The following is an 18,337-nucleotide window of genomic DNA, read 5'->3' on the forward strand; positions in this document are numbered from 1 at the left end:
TGCTGCCAGGCAACCAGGGCAGACAGCAACAACAGCAGAACAACTGGCTTAAGTGCACACAAGTTTCAATCGCCATTGGTTTGAATTACATGCAGAGCTGTGATAATTACTTCCTAATTGTTAGTTAGATAGGATGATGGTGAAAGGATAACAGAAAAATATGGAGTGGATTGATCAAAAGTATTAATCAAGTTCTCTACAATTTCCTGTTTTCTTTGCATTGCTCAAAGATTCTTAAACTGTTGATAATCCTTTGCAATGTTGCAAGTCTCCAGGAAAATCTGAGCTATTAACTTTCATCTTTAATTGTTTTTTATTGCTGTATCTTCAAGATATGTAACACATTTACAATAAGTGATTTTGTTTTGTTAATTTCGATTGTATTTAAGAACCCAATTAATCACTGTGGGATGATTATAGTCGGCAGTATATCTGAGCAGAACAAAATCTCAATCTTTCTCACTGACATTTATCTGTGTGCACAGTGAGAAATCCTTGATTTACTCCAAGTAGGTTATCACCATCTTGTGAAGGATTTTCAATTTTGCGGAGAGATCTCAACCCATTCCAATGATTTTCTTTCTCTGTTCCTTGTTGAGACAAAATGCGTGCTCCTTCAATGCATTAAATGACTGAGAGTAGATATCACATTTGAATAAGACTTGGTTTGGAGTGGTAACAACTGCAATATGAAATCTTTATCAGATTTACAATGTAATTGGAACACAATAACGAAGTAAAAGGAACACAGGTTCTAAATTTTTTGTAATTCTGATCATTTGTCTATGAACTCACATTAATCTGAAGTATGACTGTGTTTAATGGAATTTCAAATAAAAATACAATTGTATAAAAATAAAGCACCGGCAATCAGGAAAAATGGTTTGATGAATGATATCCTGTCAAAAATGAAAGATGCTTACCTTGTCATATTTAGCAGCTGGATGCAGAAATGCTCATTAGTTTTAAGAGGGTTAATATATTTAGCTGTTGCATATTGATATCCCAATTATGTCTAATTGTATAAAAGCCATCACTCAAGGTAATAGTGCATAAACATATGAAAGTTATTAAGTATATCCCAACATGTAATAAAGTAAGTGTTAATTGGTAGCTGAGTTTCTTTAGGGTATTGAGGTGGATAATCTGCGAGAGATGGATCACTAGAATTTTTTTGCACATAATTCCATTTGCAGGCACATGCTGTGCAGCTTTCATGCTTGTCAAAACCATCTACAGTCTAATACCTTTTGCCATATGCGTTCCATAAAGGCATAAAAGCATCATTAGAAAACAAAGTAAAATTTTTATCATACTCCATTCCCAATTAAAAGTTACAAAGAGACATGACTCTGTGAGAAATCAGTGTGCTATAATATGACAACTGATATAAATTGCTGTAGGAAAATGCCTGGTTTTGCCTTTCACTTATTGATACTCAAGGTCAAATTCAGCAAAGAGACTAAAAATCCATTGCAAACTTCTCTGTGTTGATATTTCAAATGAGAAATACCATTGCTTTCAGTTTTATTTTAAATTATATTTAGTGCAACACTATTACAGCGCCAGCGATCGGGGTTCGATTCCCGTCGCTGTCTGTGAGGAGTTTGTATGTTCTCCTGTGTCTGCATGGGTTTCCTCCGGGTGCTCCAGTTTCCTCCCATATTCTAAAGACGTACAGGTAGGTTAATTTGGGGGTTTAAAATGGGCGGTGTGGACTCGTTGGGCCAGAAGGGCCTGTTACCACGCTGTAAATAAAATAAAATAAAATAAAAATTAAATTAAATATTTTGGATATTGCATTTTCTTCATTAAGTGATAAAATATTAAATAAAAATGCGAGCAGGCTCTTTCCACCTAGATTAGGTGGGATAAGTACATGGCTTTAGGGGGAAAGGCAAAAGATTTAGGGGGAGCATCAGGGGGAAGTTTTTCACTCAGAGAGTGGTGGGAGTATTTAACGAGCTGCCATCTGATGTGGTAAATGCGGGCTCACTCTTAAGTTTTAAGAATAAATTGGGTAGATACATGTGTGGGAGAGGTCTGGAGGGTTATGGATTGGGTGCAGGTCAGTGGGACTAGCCGAATAAAGTTTCGGCACAGACTAGAAGGGCCAAATGGCTTGTTTTCTGTGCTGTAGTGTTCTATGGTTCTATGGTTCTAGTCTTGCATTCATTTAGGCAAGTATGATGTTTTTGCACCATATAAAGTATCATATTTTCCTCAGTTTTATAAACTTTTCAAAATATATATGTGTAAAAAAAGCATCTGTAACTTTGGTAGGAAATGTCAACATGCCAATCAATGATCCCTACTCACATCTCCAGCATTCCTCTTCCTCTGGGACACCCTGTTCTGGCCTTTTACCCTCTCACGACCTGTAACTTTCCAATTGCCAATGCGCCATCAACTGCCTTGACTTCTACACTTCCCTCACCCACTCAAACCTCACCCTCTCTATACATGCAGCTCTCTACTCACTCTGCACAGAGATTCACAAGCACTTTAATCCAGTCATTCTTCTAAACTCCAAGGAAAAGAGACCCATACTAGCCTCCCTTGATAAGACAACTTCTCATCCCAGGCCTTAGCCTGGTGAATTTCTTCTGGACTACCTCCAAAGCTACTGTATCCTCTTTTAGGTAAGGGGAACAAAACTGTGCACAATATTCCAGGTGTGGCCTCATCAACACCCTGTACAACTGCAACAAAGTTTTCCTATCCTTAGACTCAACCCTTCGCAATAAAGGTCAACATGCCATTTCTTAACTACTTGTTGGAACCCGCCAAGTAACTTCTTGTGATTCATGTTCTAGACCCCTCTGACCTTCACTCAATTGCAATCTCTCTCTGTTTAGATAATAACCTGCCTCTTGATTTCACTTACCAAAGAGCATGAGCTTCACACTTTCCCTTATTAACTCCTTTGCCAGGTTTCACCTAGCCACTCAATCTATCCATATCCCATTGTGGAATCACAATGTCCTCATCACAACATGCCCCTTCCACTGATTTTTTGTATCATCAGCATTGATCGTAGTGCCACTGAAGAGCTAGAATAGTTGCTTGGACTGCATCTTATTGGCAGATGCTGCTTTATTTGCTGATGAGGTCAAAATCAAATTGAACATTGTGCAATCATCAGTGAACATCCCTACTTCTGACCTTATGATAAAAGAAAGGTTATTGATGAAGTAGTTGAAGATGGTTGGATCTGAAACTCATCCGGTAAGGTCCAGGGGTTGGTGATTGACCTCCAGCAACCGCAATCATCTTCATTTGTGCGAGGTATAACTCCAATGCATTGGAGTTTTTCTGTTTGATGTTTATGGCCTTCAGTTTTACCAGACGTCCTTGATGCTTTGGTATATTTCACCTCTAGAATTCAGATCTTTGGTCTATGTTTAAATGAACGTTGTAATGAGGTCTGGTACTTGACAGTCTGGGATGAATGGCCTGTTCCTATGCTGTATGCTTCTTTGACTTTACAAATCTCAGAGTGTTCAGTTGAAATCAAAACTTCCCTTTCCTATGATTTGAGATACTGAGCAGTGTTACTGAATGGTGCAGGCACAGAACTGCAAGTAATTGGCAGTCTTTTGAAAGGCTTAGCAATTGGATTTCTACCAAACTCTTATTCACCAAAAGTAGAGTGAGGGTCGAAGACAAGTTTTAACTTGCAGTTACCTCCTTTTGTGCCTATGCATGCCAGGGCTTAAAATATGGTAGTTGCTGGTGCCTTATTGCTCCTTTTCTGTGCCTCATTTTAACACATGCATTCTGCGCAGAAGATGAGGCCAGTCCTGGTGAGGGAGCTTCATTGACCTTCAATAGTTGGATTTAATTATGTAATTTAGATTCCATTCAGATTTAAACATCAAGCTTCAAGCTTTTCACTTCCAAACGGCTTCTTTGAAGACCAGGTGATTGACTTTCTGGGCTGAAGAGGTATTTTTATGTTGTTTGCTTTCTGCAACTTCCATCTTCAGTTATATTGATATAAAATGATCTATTTAGACTCCATTTGAAGGTACCTGCCATAATCATTTGATTGCTTCTCACCTGCTGAGATTGTGTGGGAATCAGGCCTGGTCTTTATAAAGATGCCCAAGTCATAAGTAAGCCACTATAAGCATCAAATTCACTGCACTGTACTCACACTCACTACACACCAGGCTACAAGTACAATCCTTCTACAACGTTTAGTCAAATATCAATGAAGAAGTGGAACTAACTCAGTTAACGCTTTAGGTAGGTGATTTTGAAAGGTTATTGATGTGAGTCATTAACTCTGTTTCTCTTTCCACATAAGTTATCTGACCTGCTGAGAGTATTCAACATTTTGTTTCCTTTCAGATTTCCAGAATCTGCAGTATTTTACTGAAAATGAATTTCACTTCCTCATACTGCATTAAGAAATGGTTATTATCCTCTGTTCCAAACCTTATATTTTCCTGTATCCTAAACATGTGTCCTAAATGCTTCAACCATTAGAACCTACCATATTTGATTCACCCTCGTGTCCTATTAGAATTTGAAATATTTTAATATATCTTCACATAATCTGCATTGATTTGAAGAGAAACAGACCAATCTTTCAAGTCTTTTGTGATGATGGAGCTTATTTTATGGTGATAATATGCAAATAACCAGAGGCTTGGATTTCATACAACAGTGCACTTCATTTGCAGTGCATTTTATACTGCACAATTTTGTGTTTATGACATACATTTCTCCATGAGAATTGGTCAATATAATGCTAATTACATGATTTGTGTGGGTTTGGGTTTTTTATACTTGGAATGCTCCTTTCAGATTGTGAAGGTAGAAATAGTTCCTAAAATGAAAAATTGCTTTTGCAAGTGTTGTTTTAAATACTGACATTGCTTTTAATTCAACCAGACAGTGAAGAATGTCTGCAACTTATCTTTTAGCGCCTGAGTTATTGTGCATCAGATTAGAAGAAATAAATCTGTTGCTGGAAGCAACACTATGGATTGACTGAGTCAGATGTGGCAAGCCCATCACATTTAATGTCAGAATTAGATCATAAATATCACCTTCCTCAAATCTGTTGCTACACAAAATATCTAATCCCATAATCCTTACAACTACCCATAATGTAGTGCAATGGACCTTTCCACATGAAATCAACTTGTTTATATGAAAGCTTTGCTGTTTCAATAATCCATAATGGATTGTGACTGCAATGTGAGCTTTATTTACCACTTACTGAATGAGAATTTGGAATCTGAGAACTGCTCAATAAATAGTAATGTAAAACAACTTTTTTTCAGTCCAGATATTATTTAACTTTACCTGAAACTAAAGCTAACTTTATGGCATATTGTCTATGCATCAACTTCCTTTTGTCATTGAAATCTCACATCCAAACCAATGCCTGCCAACAGAAATAACTCTCAGTTTCAGATCTGCTCCAGTTGCAGTATGTCAGCCAAATCTTTGGGGTAGATATGAGTCATAATTTCCAGTGATGAAATTTTTGATTTTTAAATCTTACAAATAGCCTATTCTTATTCTCAACTGCAGGCAAATGTTTTTGAAGCTCAGGTTCACAGATTAGCCTAGAGATTTAGTTTCTAAGTTCAGAAATGCTTTACTTCTGTTCTATTACTCCATTAGTTCAACTTCAGAAGAACTGCCTGGAGAATTGAGAATGGGGCAGCAGCAACGTTCATAAAAACAGTAGTTCAGAAAAAGAATGAAGTAAAGGTAGCTGAAGGTACTCAAAGTAACTTCAAATAATCTAGAAAATAAAAATGTGAATGTCACAGAATGAAATTGTCAAACTATTAGCAAGAGGCAATCTTCTCTCAGTTAATTGTTAATTCTTCTTCATTGTGATAGATCCTGATTGGTGATAGTTTATTAAGGAATCAAATCTGCGTGATTTTCCAATAGTAAACTTTTTCTAACAATTCAAACTTCAATTAAATGTGGATTAGAAGCCAGGACCCAGGGTGCCGCACTTCTTCCCATCCATGAGATAATCCAAACCCCCACTGGTACTCAATATGCTACAAGCTACCTAACTAATGATGCTTCTCAACTAAAGATGTTATGCGCCATGGCTAAAAAGTTCCTCTCTTTATCTAGAGTTGTATGGGGTGGTTAAATTTATGCTCATGTAAAATGTGATTGTGTGATTGTTGTTTTGGAAAAAACTGCTTTTAACAAATGGTGCCACTATTACTTTATAGTTTCAGCAAAACATAAGCATTTATTTTACAAAATAAACTATCAAACTTTTTAATATATTAGAATTCAGAGGGATAAAAGTTATATCTTAAATATTCATGCATATCTAATTCTTGTTAATTGTAATTGATAATGAATATCAAATATCATTTCAATAAAAAAAACAAGGGAGCCCAGGACCAGGGTTCACAGTCTAAGGTTAAAGGATAAGATACTTCGGACTGAGATGATGAAAAATATCTTTTCCCAGAGAGTGGTGAAACTGTGGAAAAATTAAGTATATTCACAAAAGAGTTAGATGTTGCTCTCAGGGCTAGAGGGGTCAAGGGATACGGGGTGGGGGGGAAGCTGGAACAGTATTGGATGATCAGCCATGATCATATTGAATGGGAGAGCAGGCTCAAAGGATCAAATGACACATTTCTATTTTCTGCTTCTATCGTTGATGTTTCTAATTACTTTTTTTAAAAGTGAAATTCATCCAAGATATCATGGATGGCAAATATATTATAAGTATGTTTGAATAATCATAAACTATTACAGAATTATAATTGATTAATGAATGTATTTAATAATTGTTATTTACTTGCTACAATGGATCTAAATTATCCTGTTGATAGAAATGCATTTCATAATTTTTCACAATAATAAGAAAATTATTTGCAGATGCAATATGCACTTTACAATGCCTCTGCAGATGCCTTATTGAAAGTGAAACATGATTTTTCAACCAATCTTTTAGCATGAGATTGTGAAAGTCGTAGGCCACTTCTAATAGTTTTTACATGAGTGCAAATAGTTCTGCTTTCTTGGCAAAATATGCAGAGTTTAGCAAGCTTAGCAACCAATGGAAAGATTTTGGAAGAATTAATATTTTAACCTGTTTAATACCAGCAGTGAGGCACTTACCCTATTGAATTTTCAATGACATTAAAATTTGAACTCCACTAGCCTTTGAGCTCCACCAACTCAAGCTTTTCTTGAAAAATAGTGCTCATCAGCTCTTCTTCTTCTCAGGTAGTCACTTGGGATCAAAGATGGCTTGTTTCCACACTAGTTTTGTGAGATCTGTGATGATTGTTGAGGCCAATTTGGGAGCCACATATTCTTCTGCATACGGGGCAGGCAGTTGGGGGGTTTGTGAGATGGTCATTCCTACTGTTGCTTTTGTATACACCTGATGTATAGCCTCAAGGTTCTCAATTCTCCTTCTTCACTTCCAGCTGTCATGGACCATAGATTCCCTAGAGTTTGTTGTATTTCTTCAAGAAGTTTAGAATACATCCTTGATTTTTTTCCCCCGTCTACCTGCCTGGTAATCTCTTTCCATGACAGATCTCAAAATCAAGTGTCTGCTTCAAAAGCTTTTGGTCTTGGGTATGCAAGTGACTGCCCTGCTCATTGTGAGTATAATTAGAGCCTCAATATTGGGGATGATGGCTTGGAAGGGGACACTGGCATTGGGCTATTTACCTTCCAGTGAATTTGTAAGATTTTGCAAAGATGAAGTTATTGGATTGGTGCTATCTGTCCATTGTCTTAAAATGCCTATTGTTAGTATTCCAGATGTTGGAAGCATAAAGGAGGACAGGGATCACTGCTGCCCTGTTGACCATGAATGTTTTACCAATCTGAGGTCTTGATCCACAAATACCCTTTTCCTCAATCTACCATAAGCTGTGCTGGCACATTGTAGACTATAGTAACTTATGTCTTTCATGTCTGCCTTTGCTTGGAGTTGGCCCTGAGATATCAGAAGAGATCCTTATTTTGCTAGGTTTCACCCTGAGTCTTTAATGATGAGGGCAGTGTGGTGTGGTATGTGGCTTCAGAGAAGAAAGAAAATGACAGACCCAATATCACTCTTTAGGTCTGTATTACATTAAGCAGTGGTCTTGTACGGTCCTTTCAGTTATCTGCATTCCTTCAGTCTCTGCCTTTAGTACATTTCAGTTTTAAAACCTCTATCAATAGTATCTTTTTCTATCCGTTTGTCTATTTTCTCTCTCTCTACTTTTTTTCTCTCCACTTATCCATCTCTCTATCTATCTCACTATGATCTATTCATCTCCCTTAATTAATTATGAGCAAGAATATTACAATTATATCTGTACAAGTTTCAGATGCTGTTGAAAACCATCACTGTTTATACTGCTATAACCTGATTCCAGTTCAGTTTATTCCAGTATACTGGTCAGGTTTGCCACTGCTTCATTGTTCCATAGAACCTGATCTCATGTGCTGTCTGTGCGGAGTTTGCACGTTCTCCCCATTGTTGCAAGAGATTCCACTGGTGCTTTGGTTTCCTCCCTCATCCCAAAGACATATTGATAGGTTAATTGACTACTGTAAATTGCTCTTTTAGTGTAGGTAAGTGACAAAATATTAAAAAAGGAGCTGATAGACAAGTGAGAGAGAATGAATTGCAGGACTACCAGGAGAATAATGAAAGGGGGAATGTGATTGATGGGATTGTTTTGCTGGGAGCTGGCATGGACCCAATGGGTGGAATGGCCTCTTTTGCATCATAATTAGTAAGTAGATTGCATGTAGATTTTAGGCAAGCAATTGACTGGCTGGATGTAGCTGAGCCACTGTTACTAAAGTCAACCTGGTCTCTCACTCTCACTTATGAGAAGACCTTCTCCTATTAACCCACACTCAGTTGCGCATTAGACTCTTTTGAAAAAAAAATCTCCCTCAGTGTCTTCCTGTTTTTACTCAGTTAATTCAACTTGTCCAAGATTATTTGTCTGTATATTTTTAATTTTTCAGTGGTTGCCAGGATTAGGTCTGTCTGCAGCTGAAGAAATTACAATTGTTAGCTTAAGTGCAATCATCAATTACAAAAAGGATGAGTAACATTCAGATATTGTTCAATAAATGGTATTAATGATCATTCAGAGAGGAAGGTTAAGCATCGTATTTGAGGTCACTCTGCTTTTGAATACCAGTTTTCAATGTAATTTATTATGAAGCATATATATCCTGTTTTTATTTTTGGTCATTTGCAACTTCAAGACAGAGAATGGATATGAGCAGATCTAGGCTCCAGAGAATTTTCTAAAAGTTGCCTTTGTTGCTTCTGGACTATTATTTCTAAAGTATAGGTGAGGTTTGTATTGGCTTTTTGGATACAATTAGAATAGAGATTGAAAGTTTCATTAAAATTTTGTAACTTATGCAGACTTATTGCTGTTACTGTTCTGCCAAATTACCAGTTTGGTTGGTTAGTTAGAGGTACTGTATATGTATCTGGAGTACAACTGTTATTAATTACATAAAAGATATCATAAGTTGGTTAATGGGTTTAAAGTATAGTTCAAACAGTTAGCAATAGTTGCAATAGTTAGGCAAAATGAAAGGCTTAGTCCTGATTTTATGTTAGACCTTAAGACCAAAATGCATAGGAGCAGAATTAGGCCATTCAGCCCTTTGAGTCTGCTCCACCATTCGATCATGGCTGATTTATTTTTCCCACTCAACCCTATTCTCCTGCCTTCTCCCCATAACCTTTGATGCCCTTACTAATCCCCCTCACCTCTGTTTTAAAGGGACATCCTTCTATTCTGAGGCTGTGCCCTCTGGTCCTAGACTCTCCCACTACTGGAAACATCCTCTCCACATCCACTCTATCCAGACTTTTTAATATTCGGTAAGTTTCAATGAGATACCCCCCCATCCTTCTAACTCCAGCAAATACAGGTGCAGAGTCATCAAATGCACCTTGTATGTTAACTCTTTCATTCCCAGGATAATTCTTGTAAACCTCCTCTGGACCCTCTCCAATGCCAGCACATCCTTCCTTAGACATGTTCACAATACTCCAAATGTGGTCTGACCAATGCCTTACAAAGCATCAGCACTAAATCCTTGCTCTTATATTCTAGTCCTCTCAAAATGAATGCTAACATTGCATTTGCCTTCATTACTAGCGACTCAACCTGCAAGTTAACCCTTAGGGAATCCTGCACTAGGACTCCCAAGTCCCTTTGCACCTCTGATTTCTGAATTTGCTCCCCATTTAGAAAATAGTTTACACCTTTATTCCTTCTACCAAAGTGCATGCTCGTACACTTCGCTATGCTGTATTTCATCTGCCACTTCTTTGTCCATTCTCCCAACCTGTCCAAGTCCTTCTGTAGACTCCCTGCTTCCTCAACACTACCTGTCCCTCCACCTATCTTTGTATCATCCATAAACTTGGCCACAAAGCCATCAATTCTGTCATCCAGATCATTAACATATAACGTGTAAAGTAGTGGACCCAACACCGACCCCTGCGGAACACCAGTAGCCACCAGCAGCCAACCAGAAAAGCCTCCCTTTATTCCCATTCTTTGCCTTCTGTCAGTCAGCCAATCTTCTACCCATGCTTATACCTTTCCTGTAATACCAGGGGCTCCTATCTTGTTTAGCAGCCTCATGTACGGCACCTTGTCAAAGGCCTTCTGAAAATCCAAGTAAACAACATCCACCGACTCTCCTTTGTCTATCCTGCCTGTTACTTCCTCAAAGAATTCCAACAGATTTGTCGGGCAAGATATCCACTTAAGGAAACCATGCTGACTTCGGCCTATTTTATCATGTGCTTCCAAGTACCCCAAAACCTCATCCTTAATAATGGACACTAACATCTTACCAACCACTGAAGTCAGGCTAACTGGCCTATAGTCTCCTGTTTTTTGCATCCCTCCCTTCTTAAAGAGTGGAGTGACATTTGCAATTTTCCATCCTCTGGAACCATTCCTGAATCTAGTGATTCTTGAAAGATCACGAGTAATGCCTTCACAATCTCTTCAGCTACCTGGGGTGTGGTCCATCTGGTCCAGGTTACTTATCTACTTTCAGACCTTTAAGTTTCTTAAGCACCTTCTCATTAGTAATAGTGACTACACTCACTTCTACTCCCTAACCCTCTCAAATTTCTGGCATGTTGTTGGTGTCTTCCACAGTAAAAACTGACGCAAAATACTTATTCAGTTTGTCTTCCATTTCTTTGTTCCCCATTACCACCTCTCCAGCATCATTTTCCAGTGGTCCAATGTCCACTCTTGCATCTCTTTTACTTTTTATATATCTGAAAAATACTTTTGGTATCCTCTTTTATATTATTGGCTTGCTTACCTTCATATTTCATCTTTTTTCCCCTTATTGCTTTTTTATTTGCCTTCGGTTGGTTTTTAAAAGCTTCCCAATCCTCTAGCATCCCACTAATTTTTGCAATATTTTATGCCCTCTCTTTTGCTTTTACGCTGTCTCTGCCCTTGTCAGCCACAGTTGCCTCATCCTGTCTTTAGAATGCTTCTTCTTCTTTGGGATGAACTGATCCTGTGTCTTCCGAGTTACTCCCAGAAACTCCTGCCATTGCTGCTCTACCGTCATCCCTGCTAGGGTCCCCTTCCAATCAACTTTTGCCAGCTCCTCTCTCATGCCTCTATAGTTACCTTTACTCAACTCTAATACCGATACATCCAATTTTAGCTTCTCCCTCTCAAACTGCAGGGTGAATTCTATCATATTATGATCACTGCCTCCTAAAGGTTCCTTTACCTTAAGTTCCCTCATCAAATCGGGTTCATTGCACAACACCAAATCCAGAAATTGCCTCTTCTCTAGTGGGCTCAACCACAAGCTGCTCTAAAAAGTCATCTTATAGGCATTCTACAAATTCCCTCTCTTGGGATCCAGTACCAACCTGATTTTCCCAATCTACCTGAATATTGAAATCCCCCATGACCACTGTAACATTGCCCTTTTTACATGCCTTTTCTATCTCATGTTGTAATTTGTACCCCACATCCTGGCCTCCGCCTACTTCAGCAACTAGGTAGGCCTTCCATCAGGGTCATTTTACCCTTGCATTTTCTTAACTCTACCCACAAGGATTCTACGTCTTCTGATCCTATGTCACTTCTTGCTGAGGATTTGACTTCATTTTTTAACCAACAGAGCCACCCCACCCCCTCTGCCCACCTGCCTGTCTTTTTGATAGGATGTGTATCCTTGAATGTTGTTTAGGATTAATCCAGAGACAATAAAAATGTTATCTGAAATATTGCCTGTCTATTTCCCTCCAGAGATGCTACCTGACCCATTGAGTTCCTCCAGTGCTTTTATTGTGTTGCTACAATAAATGTTTATTTATTTACCCATGTTTTGCTTCCATTCCTCCACATATGTTCTTGCTGATGGAACATGGATTTGTGCAAGAGCTATGATACAACGCTAACAATTGGTTTATACCACCTACTTCAGCATCTAGGTAGGGAGAAAAACAAGGATTATCTATTGCTTACAGTGTTTGATATTTATAATGTTATGTAATGTAGTCTGTTTAAACGTGAGTACTGAACCAGATTTTGGTTCCCAATTTGGAAAGAGATTTTTCAGTTTAAATACATGCTCCATGAGGAATTATCACTTTTCATGAATGGGGACAGAAGTAGGATGAATGTTACTTGACAAAAAGCAGAATCAACTGGCGGCAGTTATCCAGGGCTTTTTGAATGAACAAAACACAATATTCAGCTTCATAGAGACACAAGAGACTGTAGATGCTGGAATCTGGAGCAACACAAAAGAGGCGCTGGAAGAGCACAGCAGGTCGGGCAGCATCTATGGATGGAAATAGACAGTCGGTGTTTCGGGTTGATACCCTTCAGCTGGACTGAGTCCAAAATATCAACTGTTGATTTCCCTCCATAGATGCTGCCTGACCTGCTGAGTTCCTCCAGTGCCTCCTTTGTGTGAATTCAGCATTTTATATATATACATGTATTGTCGAGTTTGGCACTTATTTTCCATTTTGAATCATCCCTGAAACAAAATGCTTTGACAGGCCATTTCAGCTGAATTGATGGACTTGGAGTCAGACAGTGTGATGATGACAATTTAGCAGAGCAGATGTGGTTTATACTACAATCTGATAGCTTAATGATCACAATTGCATTTTATTACCAGATTTACTATTTAAAATTTCCATTTGCTGTGGTAAGATTTGATCTCCAAATTTGAGTCCAACCACTGGATATCTAGTCCTGTAAATATTTATTTTTTCACATATAAATATTATGAATGGCAATGACAATGCTGGCTGGCATTTATTGTTCATCCATCATTGTCCTAGAGCTAAGGAGGCAATTTAAAGTCACAAGTGGACCAGCACAGGTAAGGATGGAAGATTTCCTTTCCTGAAGGATATTTGTGAACCAGTTGGATTTTTTCAACTGTCCAGTCATCAGGTCTAATTTTACTGAAATTAACTTGTAAATTTCACAGCTGTCATAGTGCCTAAATGTCATTAAATATTGGGAATATCTCTATTTAAGATTTGGAAATCCCATGTTCCTCATAACAATTTTCGTCTTCATGTGTCTCATATATATTGCTGAACAATTTCACCACTTTTAAAGAAACAAAGGACTGCAGATACTGGAATCTAGATGAAAATCACTATGATGCTGGAGGAATGAAGCTGGCCAGGCAGTATCCATGGAAAAAAGCAGGCTGCCTGCTTTTTTCCATGGATACTGCCTGGCCTGCTGAGTTCCTTGAGCATCATAGCATTTTTCACCACTTTTAAAGCTGCATGTTGTTCGTTGCTGGACCTGTATCTTGGCATGTAAGCATGAAGTGCAGAAAGCAATAGTGAACTATAGTTTCCTGGTCAATGTAATGTGGTCTAAAAACATTGACAGCAGGCAGACTTACCCTTGAGGGGATTTTACATCTATAAAGATGATCAATACATAATTAACATCCTATCACATATGTGCTGGGCATTTTCTAAACAATCTTTATTGCAGAAGTGATTCACTTATTTATAAAAGATAAAGTAACCATCAGATAAATCCCAATGTTCAGTAAAAAAATTGCAAATCATATGAATGCAACACGCTCGTGGCTGAAATTTACAGGTAGTCAAGTTTGTCAGGTAACATTACAGTTATGGTCCCAGAACCCTCACATTGAACTTGAGGCTGACAGGCCATATAGTATGAGAAGAAATTTCTCCAATCCACTGAACAGATTTTCTTGTCTTAAATAATTCTCTAGTCTAATATTTTCCAGAGTCTGTAATAAAGTATTTTTCATGGTCCACTGTGATGCTTGTAATCTACAGCAAATAAATGAAGTGTGTATTATTTAGTTACAGAACTTAAGAGTATAGCTATTGATTTAAATTTATGATTGTCATTTATTTGAATGTAATTCAAAAAAATATCCTTAACATGAACTTTATTTGCACTCTAACAAAACAAATATCTAAAGTAAGTTTCGAACAATTATTTTCATGTGCCTTCACAGCTCAATGAAATATGGCAGTGTCTACTCACCGGTAACTTAATTGGGTTGGAGTCAGTCAGAACCATTGACTTTGTTTGGCTGAGGCGGTCACAGTTAGCAGCTCCACTCTTTATCCTCCGCTGAACAGTAGCAGGGCTGAACTGGTTTGAGGGAAGATGTTCAGCGGCGGCTGATGTCTGGATATTTGCTTTCGCGTGAGCTGTGGATCCATCCTATGGAAAAAAAAGCAAGGAAACTCATTATTAGAAGCTGCAATTAATCAAGTGTAAACATTAATCATTCAAATAACTAATGAATCAAGGCATCAGATGTTAACTTGTGCATAGCAATCCTATTTATTGTAGGTAATAATTTCAAAATTATATCAATACATCAAAATGTAATTAGTTCAGTAAACTAAAAATTAATATGTTGAAAATTTTCATTCTTTCAGAATTTGGTTCATATTTTAAGTCAAACAATGACAAGAATGTAACAAAATGAAAAAGGAGCAGAGGTAATCCACACAACTCCAAATCTCATCCACCATCCAATGAAGGTCAATTTAATGAGTTTCAACTTTATTTTCCTGCCTGATCCACCGAGCCCTAGCTTCCCATATAAGATATCTTAAGATATCTTTATTAGTCACATGTACATCGAAACACACAGTGAAATGCATCAGTTGTGTTGATTGTTTGGGGCAGCCCACAAGTGTCGCCAGACTTCCGGCGCCAACATAGCATGCCCACAACTTCCTAACCTGTACATCTTTGGAATGTGGGAGGAAACCAGAGCACCCGGAGGAAACCTATTTACCTATCTCTGCCTTAGATAAACCTAATGATTCTAAATCCACTTTTTTTTTGAGTAGACGATTCCAAAGGTTCAAAGAATAATGAGGCAGATTTTCCAGTCTCTACTTCTGGAAATATTGGATAACATGAGTACAGTGATTACATGAGGTTCAGCAGGAAGGAGCACATACTGCTAGCCATTATGGAAACTACTTTCCATTTATTAAATTAAAAATTGAGGAATTGGGCAGGATCGTACACACCATCCCTATCTAATGTTTGTGTATTATACTCAGTTCATCCATAACATCAAATGCAATCATCAGGAAATTTGATGACATTTCAGTTATACAATATAAATGTGGTACACAAGCAAACTGAGAATGATGATAGTCAGTACTAATGCTTCTGATAATAAGTGAAATGGTTATACTCTGCAGGTATTTTGCCTGTATCTTCAGTATGTCACTCTTGCCAGGTCTCAAATATAAGAGTTTTCTGGTTATGGGCAATTCATAAAGCATAGGCCACCCCAAGTGGCTTTGACAGGACCTGGTGTTAGTAGAAGTAGAAAGAAGAGCCACAGTTGCAAATCTGTCAAGCATTGGGATAGCGCAAAATTTGGTCAATCTCTTGCATGTTCATCACCATGAGTTGGAGCCAGATCAGGCCTAATACCTAAAACCAGAACCTGACCACTTAATCTAATCTGAGACTGAAGTACAGTTCTAAGTAAATTTATGCTGTCAGAAATGCCATCATTATGGGTGAGTCATTAAACCAGGACACCCATTTACTCTCTCAGAAGCTGTAAAAAAATCTCTTAGAACTATTTAAGGAATGACATGATAACTCTCCAAGTATGTAGGCTAATAATTATCCCTGCCTCATCATTACAACAGGTAATATGACCATTTATCTCACTACAGTTTTGTGGGACCTTGCCATGGTCAAATTGACTGCTGCATATCCCTGCATTACAGTGACAGCAGTTCAAAATATGTTTTTTGATCATTAGGTAATTGGGTACTTCCTGGAATTGCAGGAAATAAAATGATTTCAAATTAATTGTTTTTAAAAGATGTAATAGTTTTTAGATCCTATCAATATGGTAACAAGTACTTCACTTAGTCGGGAATTTCCATCAGTCATTAAGGAAAGCACAGATTCTAACATTTCTCAAATACAAAGAAATACAGAAGTCTCAGATTGCATGAGAAAACAATGTATAAAATATTTGTGCATATTAACCCTGTGAGGGCTGCCATAGTTTCAAGTTTATTTGATGTATACATATATGTAATTGGGTTATCTAATGTGAATTGGTTCTGAGTTTGTGTATTACAATTAATAAAACTAATAAGACTGGTGTTGCTGGAGGCCTAGATGTTGAGTGCAAATTCCAATTAGTTTATTTCTTTGATGATTTTAATAATCCTAATTTAAATTAATCTTGGATGGAATCCTACTAGAGTTTAATATGTCATGTGTCACACATTTCAAATTTTCACCGAAGAGGTCAGAAATCAGGCAAAAGAACTTGTGAATTTTGTAATTATTTTCTGAGGTGGGGTTAAAGGCTAGGTTTATAAAAAATGTTTTCATTTAAGTTTAATTCAACAAATATTTAGCAAGTTAATGGACCTCCCACTAAAGGGCATGGACCTAGAAATTCAACTGCCTGAGTTTCCAGTGTTAGAACAGACATAGCAATCTCCTTGATGATATTTCAAAAAGCACTTTAAAAAAAGTTACAAATGTGTTTAGTGCCAGTTTGAAAATGGTACTTCAGAGCTCTGTCATGTAACATTACTCTGCTTCATGAACACCAAGTGTTAAGGGTCAAGTTTTCAGTATATGTAGTACTGTTCCTCATGGCATAAGATCATAGTAAACAAAAATAACTGGCTCTATGCTCATCAGACGAGAAGTGAGTAAAAAAGAAAGACATCTGATGAAAGAGGTAGCACCAAAGTCCTTCTCCACTTTTCGTCCCAGCTTTGACCTCAGGAACTTGCCCTTAAAGGATCACTTCAGAGTAGAACCAGCTCTTTTTCAGCTTCTGGTGAGTATTGAGAAAGAATATGCATGCTACAAGATGACAAAGTCTTTCCAGGGAGTGGTGAAATTAAGAAGCCTGCACAGGTTTCTGAGGGATAGCACCAAGCACGAGTGGTATTGTGAAAAGGTTATTCACTGTGACAGGTTGTCAAGGAATTATCTGTAAAGGAATGAGTATGCTCCGTGAATGCATGCACTTTTGGGAGTCTTATATTGTAGCCAAATGCTCATTCCATGTTTGAATCACATTCACCAAATATTGCACATTAAGCTACTTTTTTACTTCAGCAATACAATAGTCAGCCAGGAACTGCTGTAGAGACAGCTTGCAAGGGTGCTGGGCAAGATTTCTGAGAGTTTAACTGCAGCTTTGATTTTGGCAGCAATGCAGGCATTGCATGAGCTCATACATGTGATTTTCAGAGCGAACAGACAAATCTCAATTAGCGAACGAACAAGTGCACTTACAGACACCTCCATGGCAACTTGGGCACCATGTGTACTCTTTGCATGAGGATGCAGTCTCCTGCACACACTATTCCTCAGAAACCTGAGCAGGTGAGTATTGAGAATGATAAGCTGAAAGAGCACTGCTGTACGGTGGTGCGATCCTTTGAAGGGTATTTCCTGAAGTCAGAGCTGAAGGAAAGGTGGAGAGGCTTTGGTGTCACCTCTTTTCATCAAAGAGAGCTGCCTCTGACTGGAGGAGAAATGTTCTCTGACCCTTTTAGTAGTGCTCATTTTGAGTCTTTAATATTTTAAGAGATGTCCTTCTGTGAATGAACAGTACTGGACAAACCAAAAAAAAACAAATGCTCACCAAATGTTGTGCTTTGCACAACTGATATCATTTAGTTTAGTTCTCTGCCAGGAAAAAAGTGTACCCAAATTTTGGCATCATGTTCAGCAGAGACATCATGGGCCAGAGGGCCTGTTCCTGCATTGCACTGTTCTCTTTTCTATTTCAATTA

General features: G+C 37.9%; 1 protein-coding gene across 2 annotated transcripts in view; it reads right to left on the minus strand.

Moving 5' to 3' along the window:
• arhgap15 (Rho GTPase activating protein 15) overlaps positions 1 to 18,337 on the minus strand; it is a 593,944-nt gene that overhangs the window by 484,638 nt on the left and 90,969 nt on the right. For both annotated transcript variants that reach the window (XM_052029237.1, XM_052029228.1), the window contains exon 3: positions 14,559 to 14,741. In XM_052029237.1, coding sequence (XP_051885197.1) covers positions 14,559 to 14,741 — 183 coding nt within the window. The remainder of the gene's footprint in view (positions 1 to 14,558; positions 14,742 to 18,337) is intronic.

This window comes from Pristis pectinata, chromosome 1 (genome assembly GCF_009764475.1).
Source record: "Pristis pectinata isolate sPriPec2 chromosome 1, sPriPec2.1.pri, whole genome shotgun sequence".
Lineage (NCBI taxonomy): Eukaryota > Metazoa > Chordata > Chondrichthyes > Rhinopristiformes > Pristidae > Pristis > Pristis pectinata.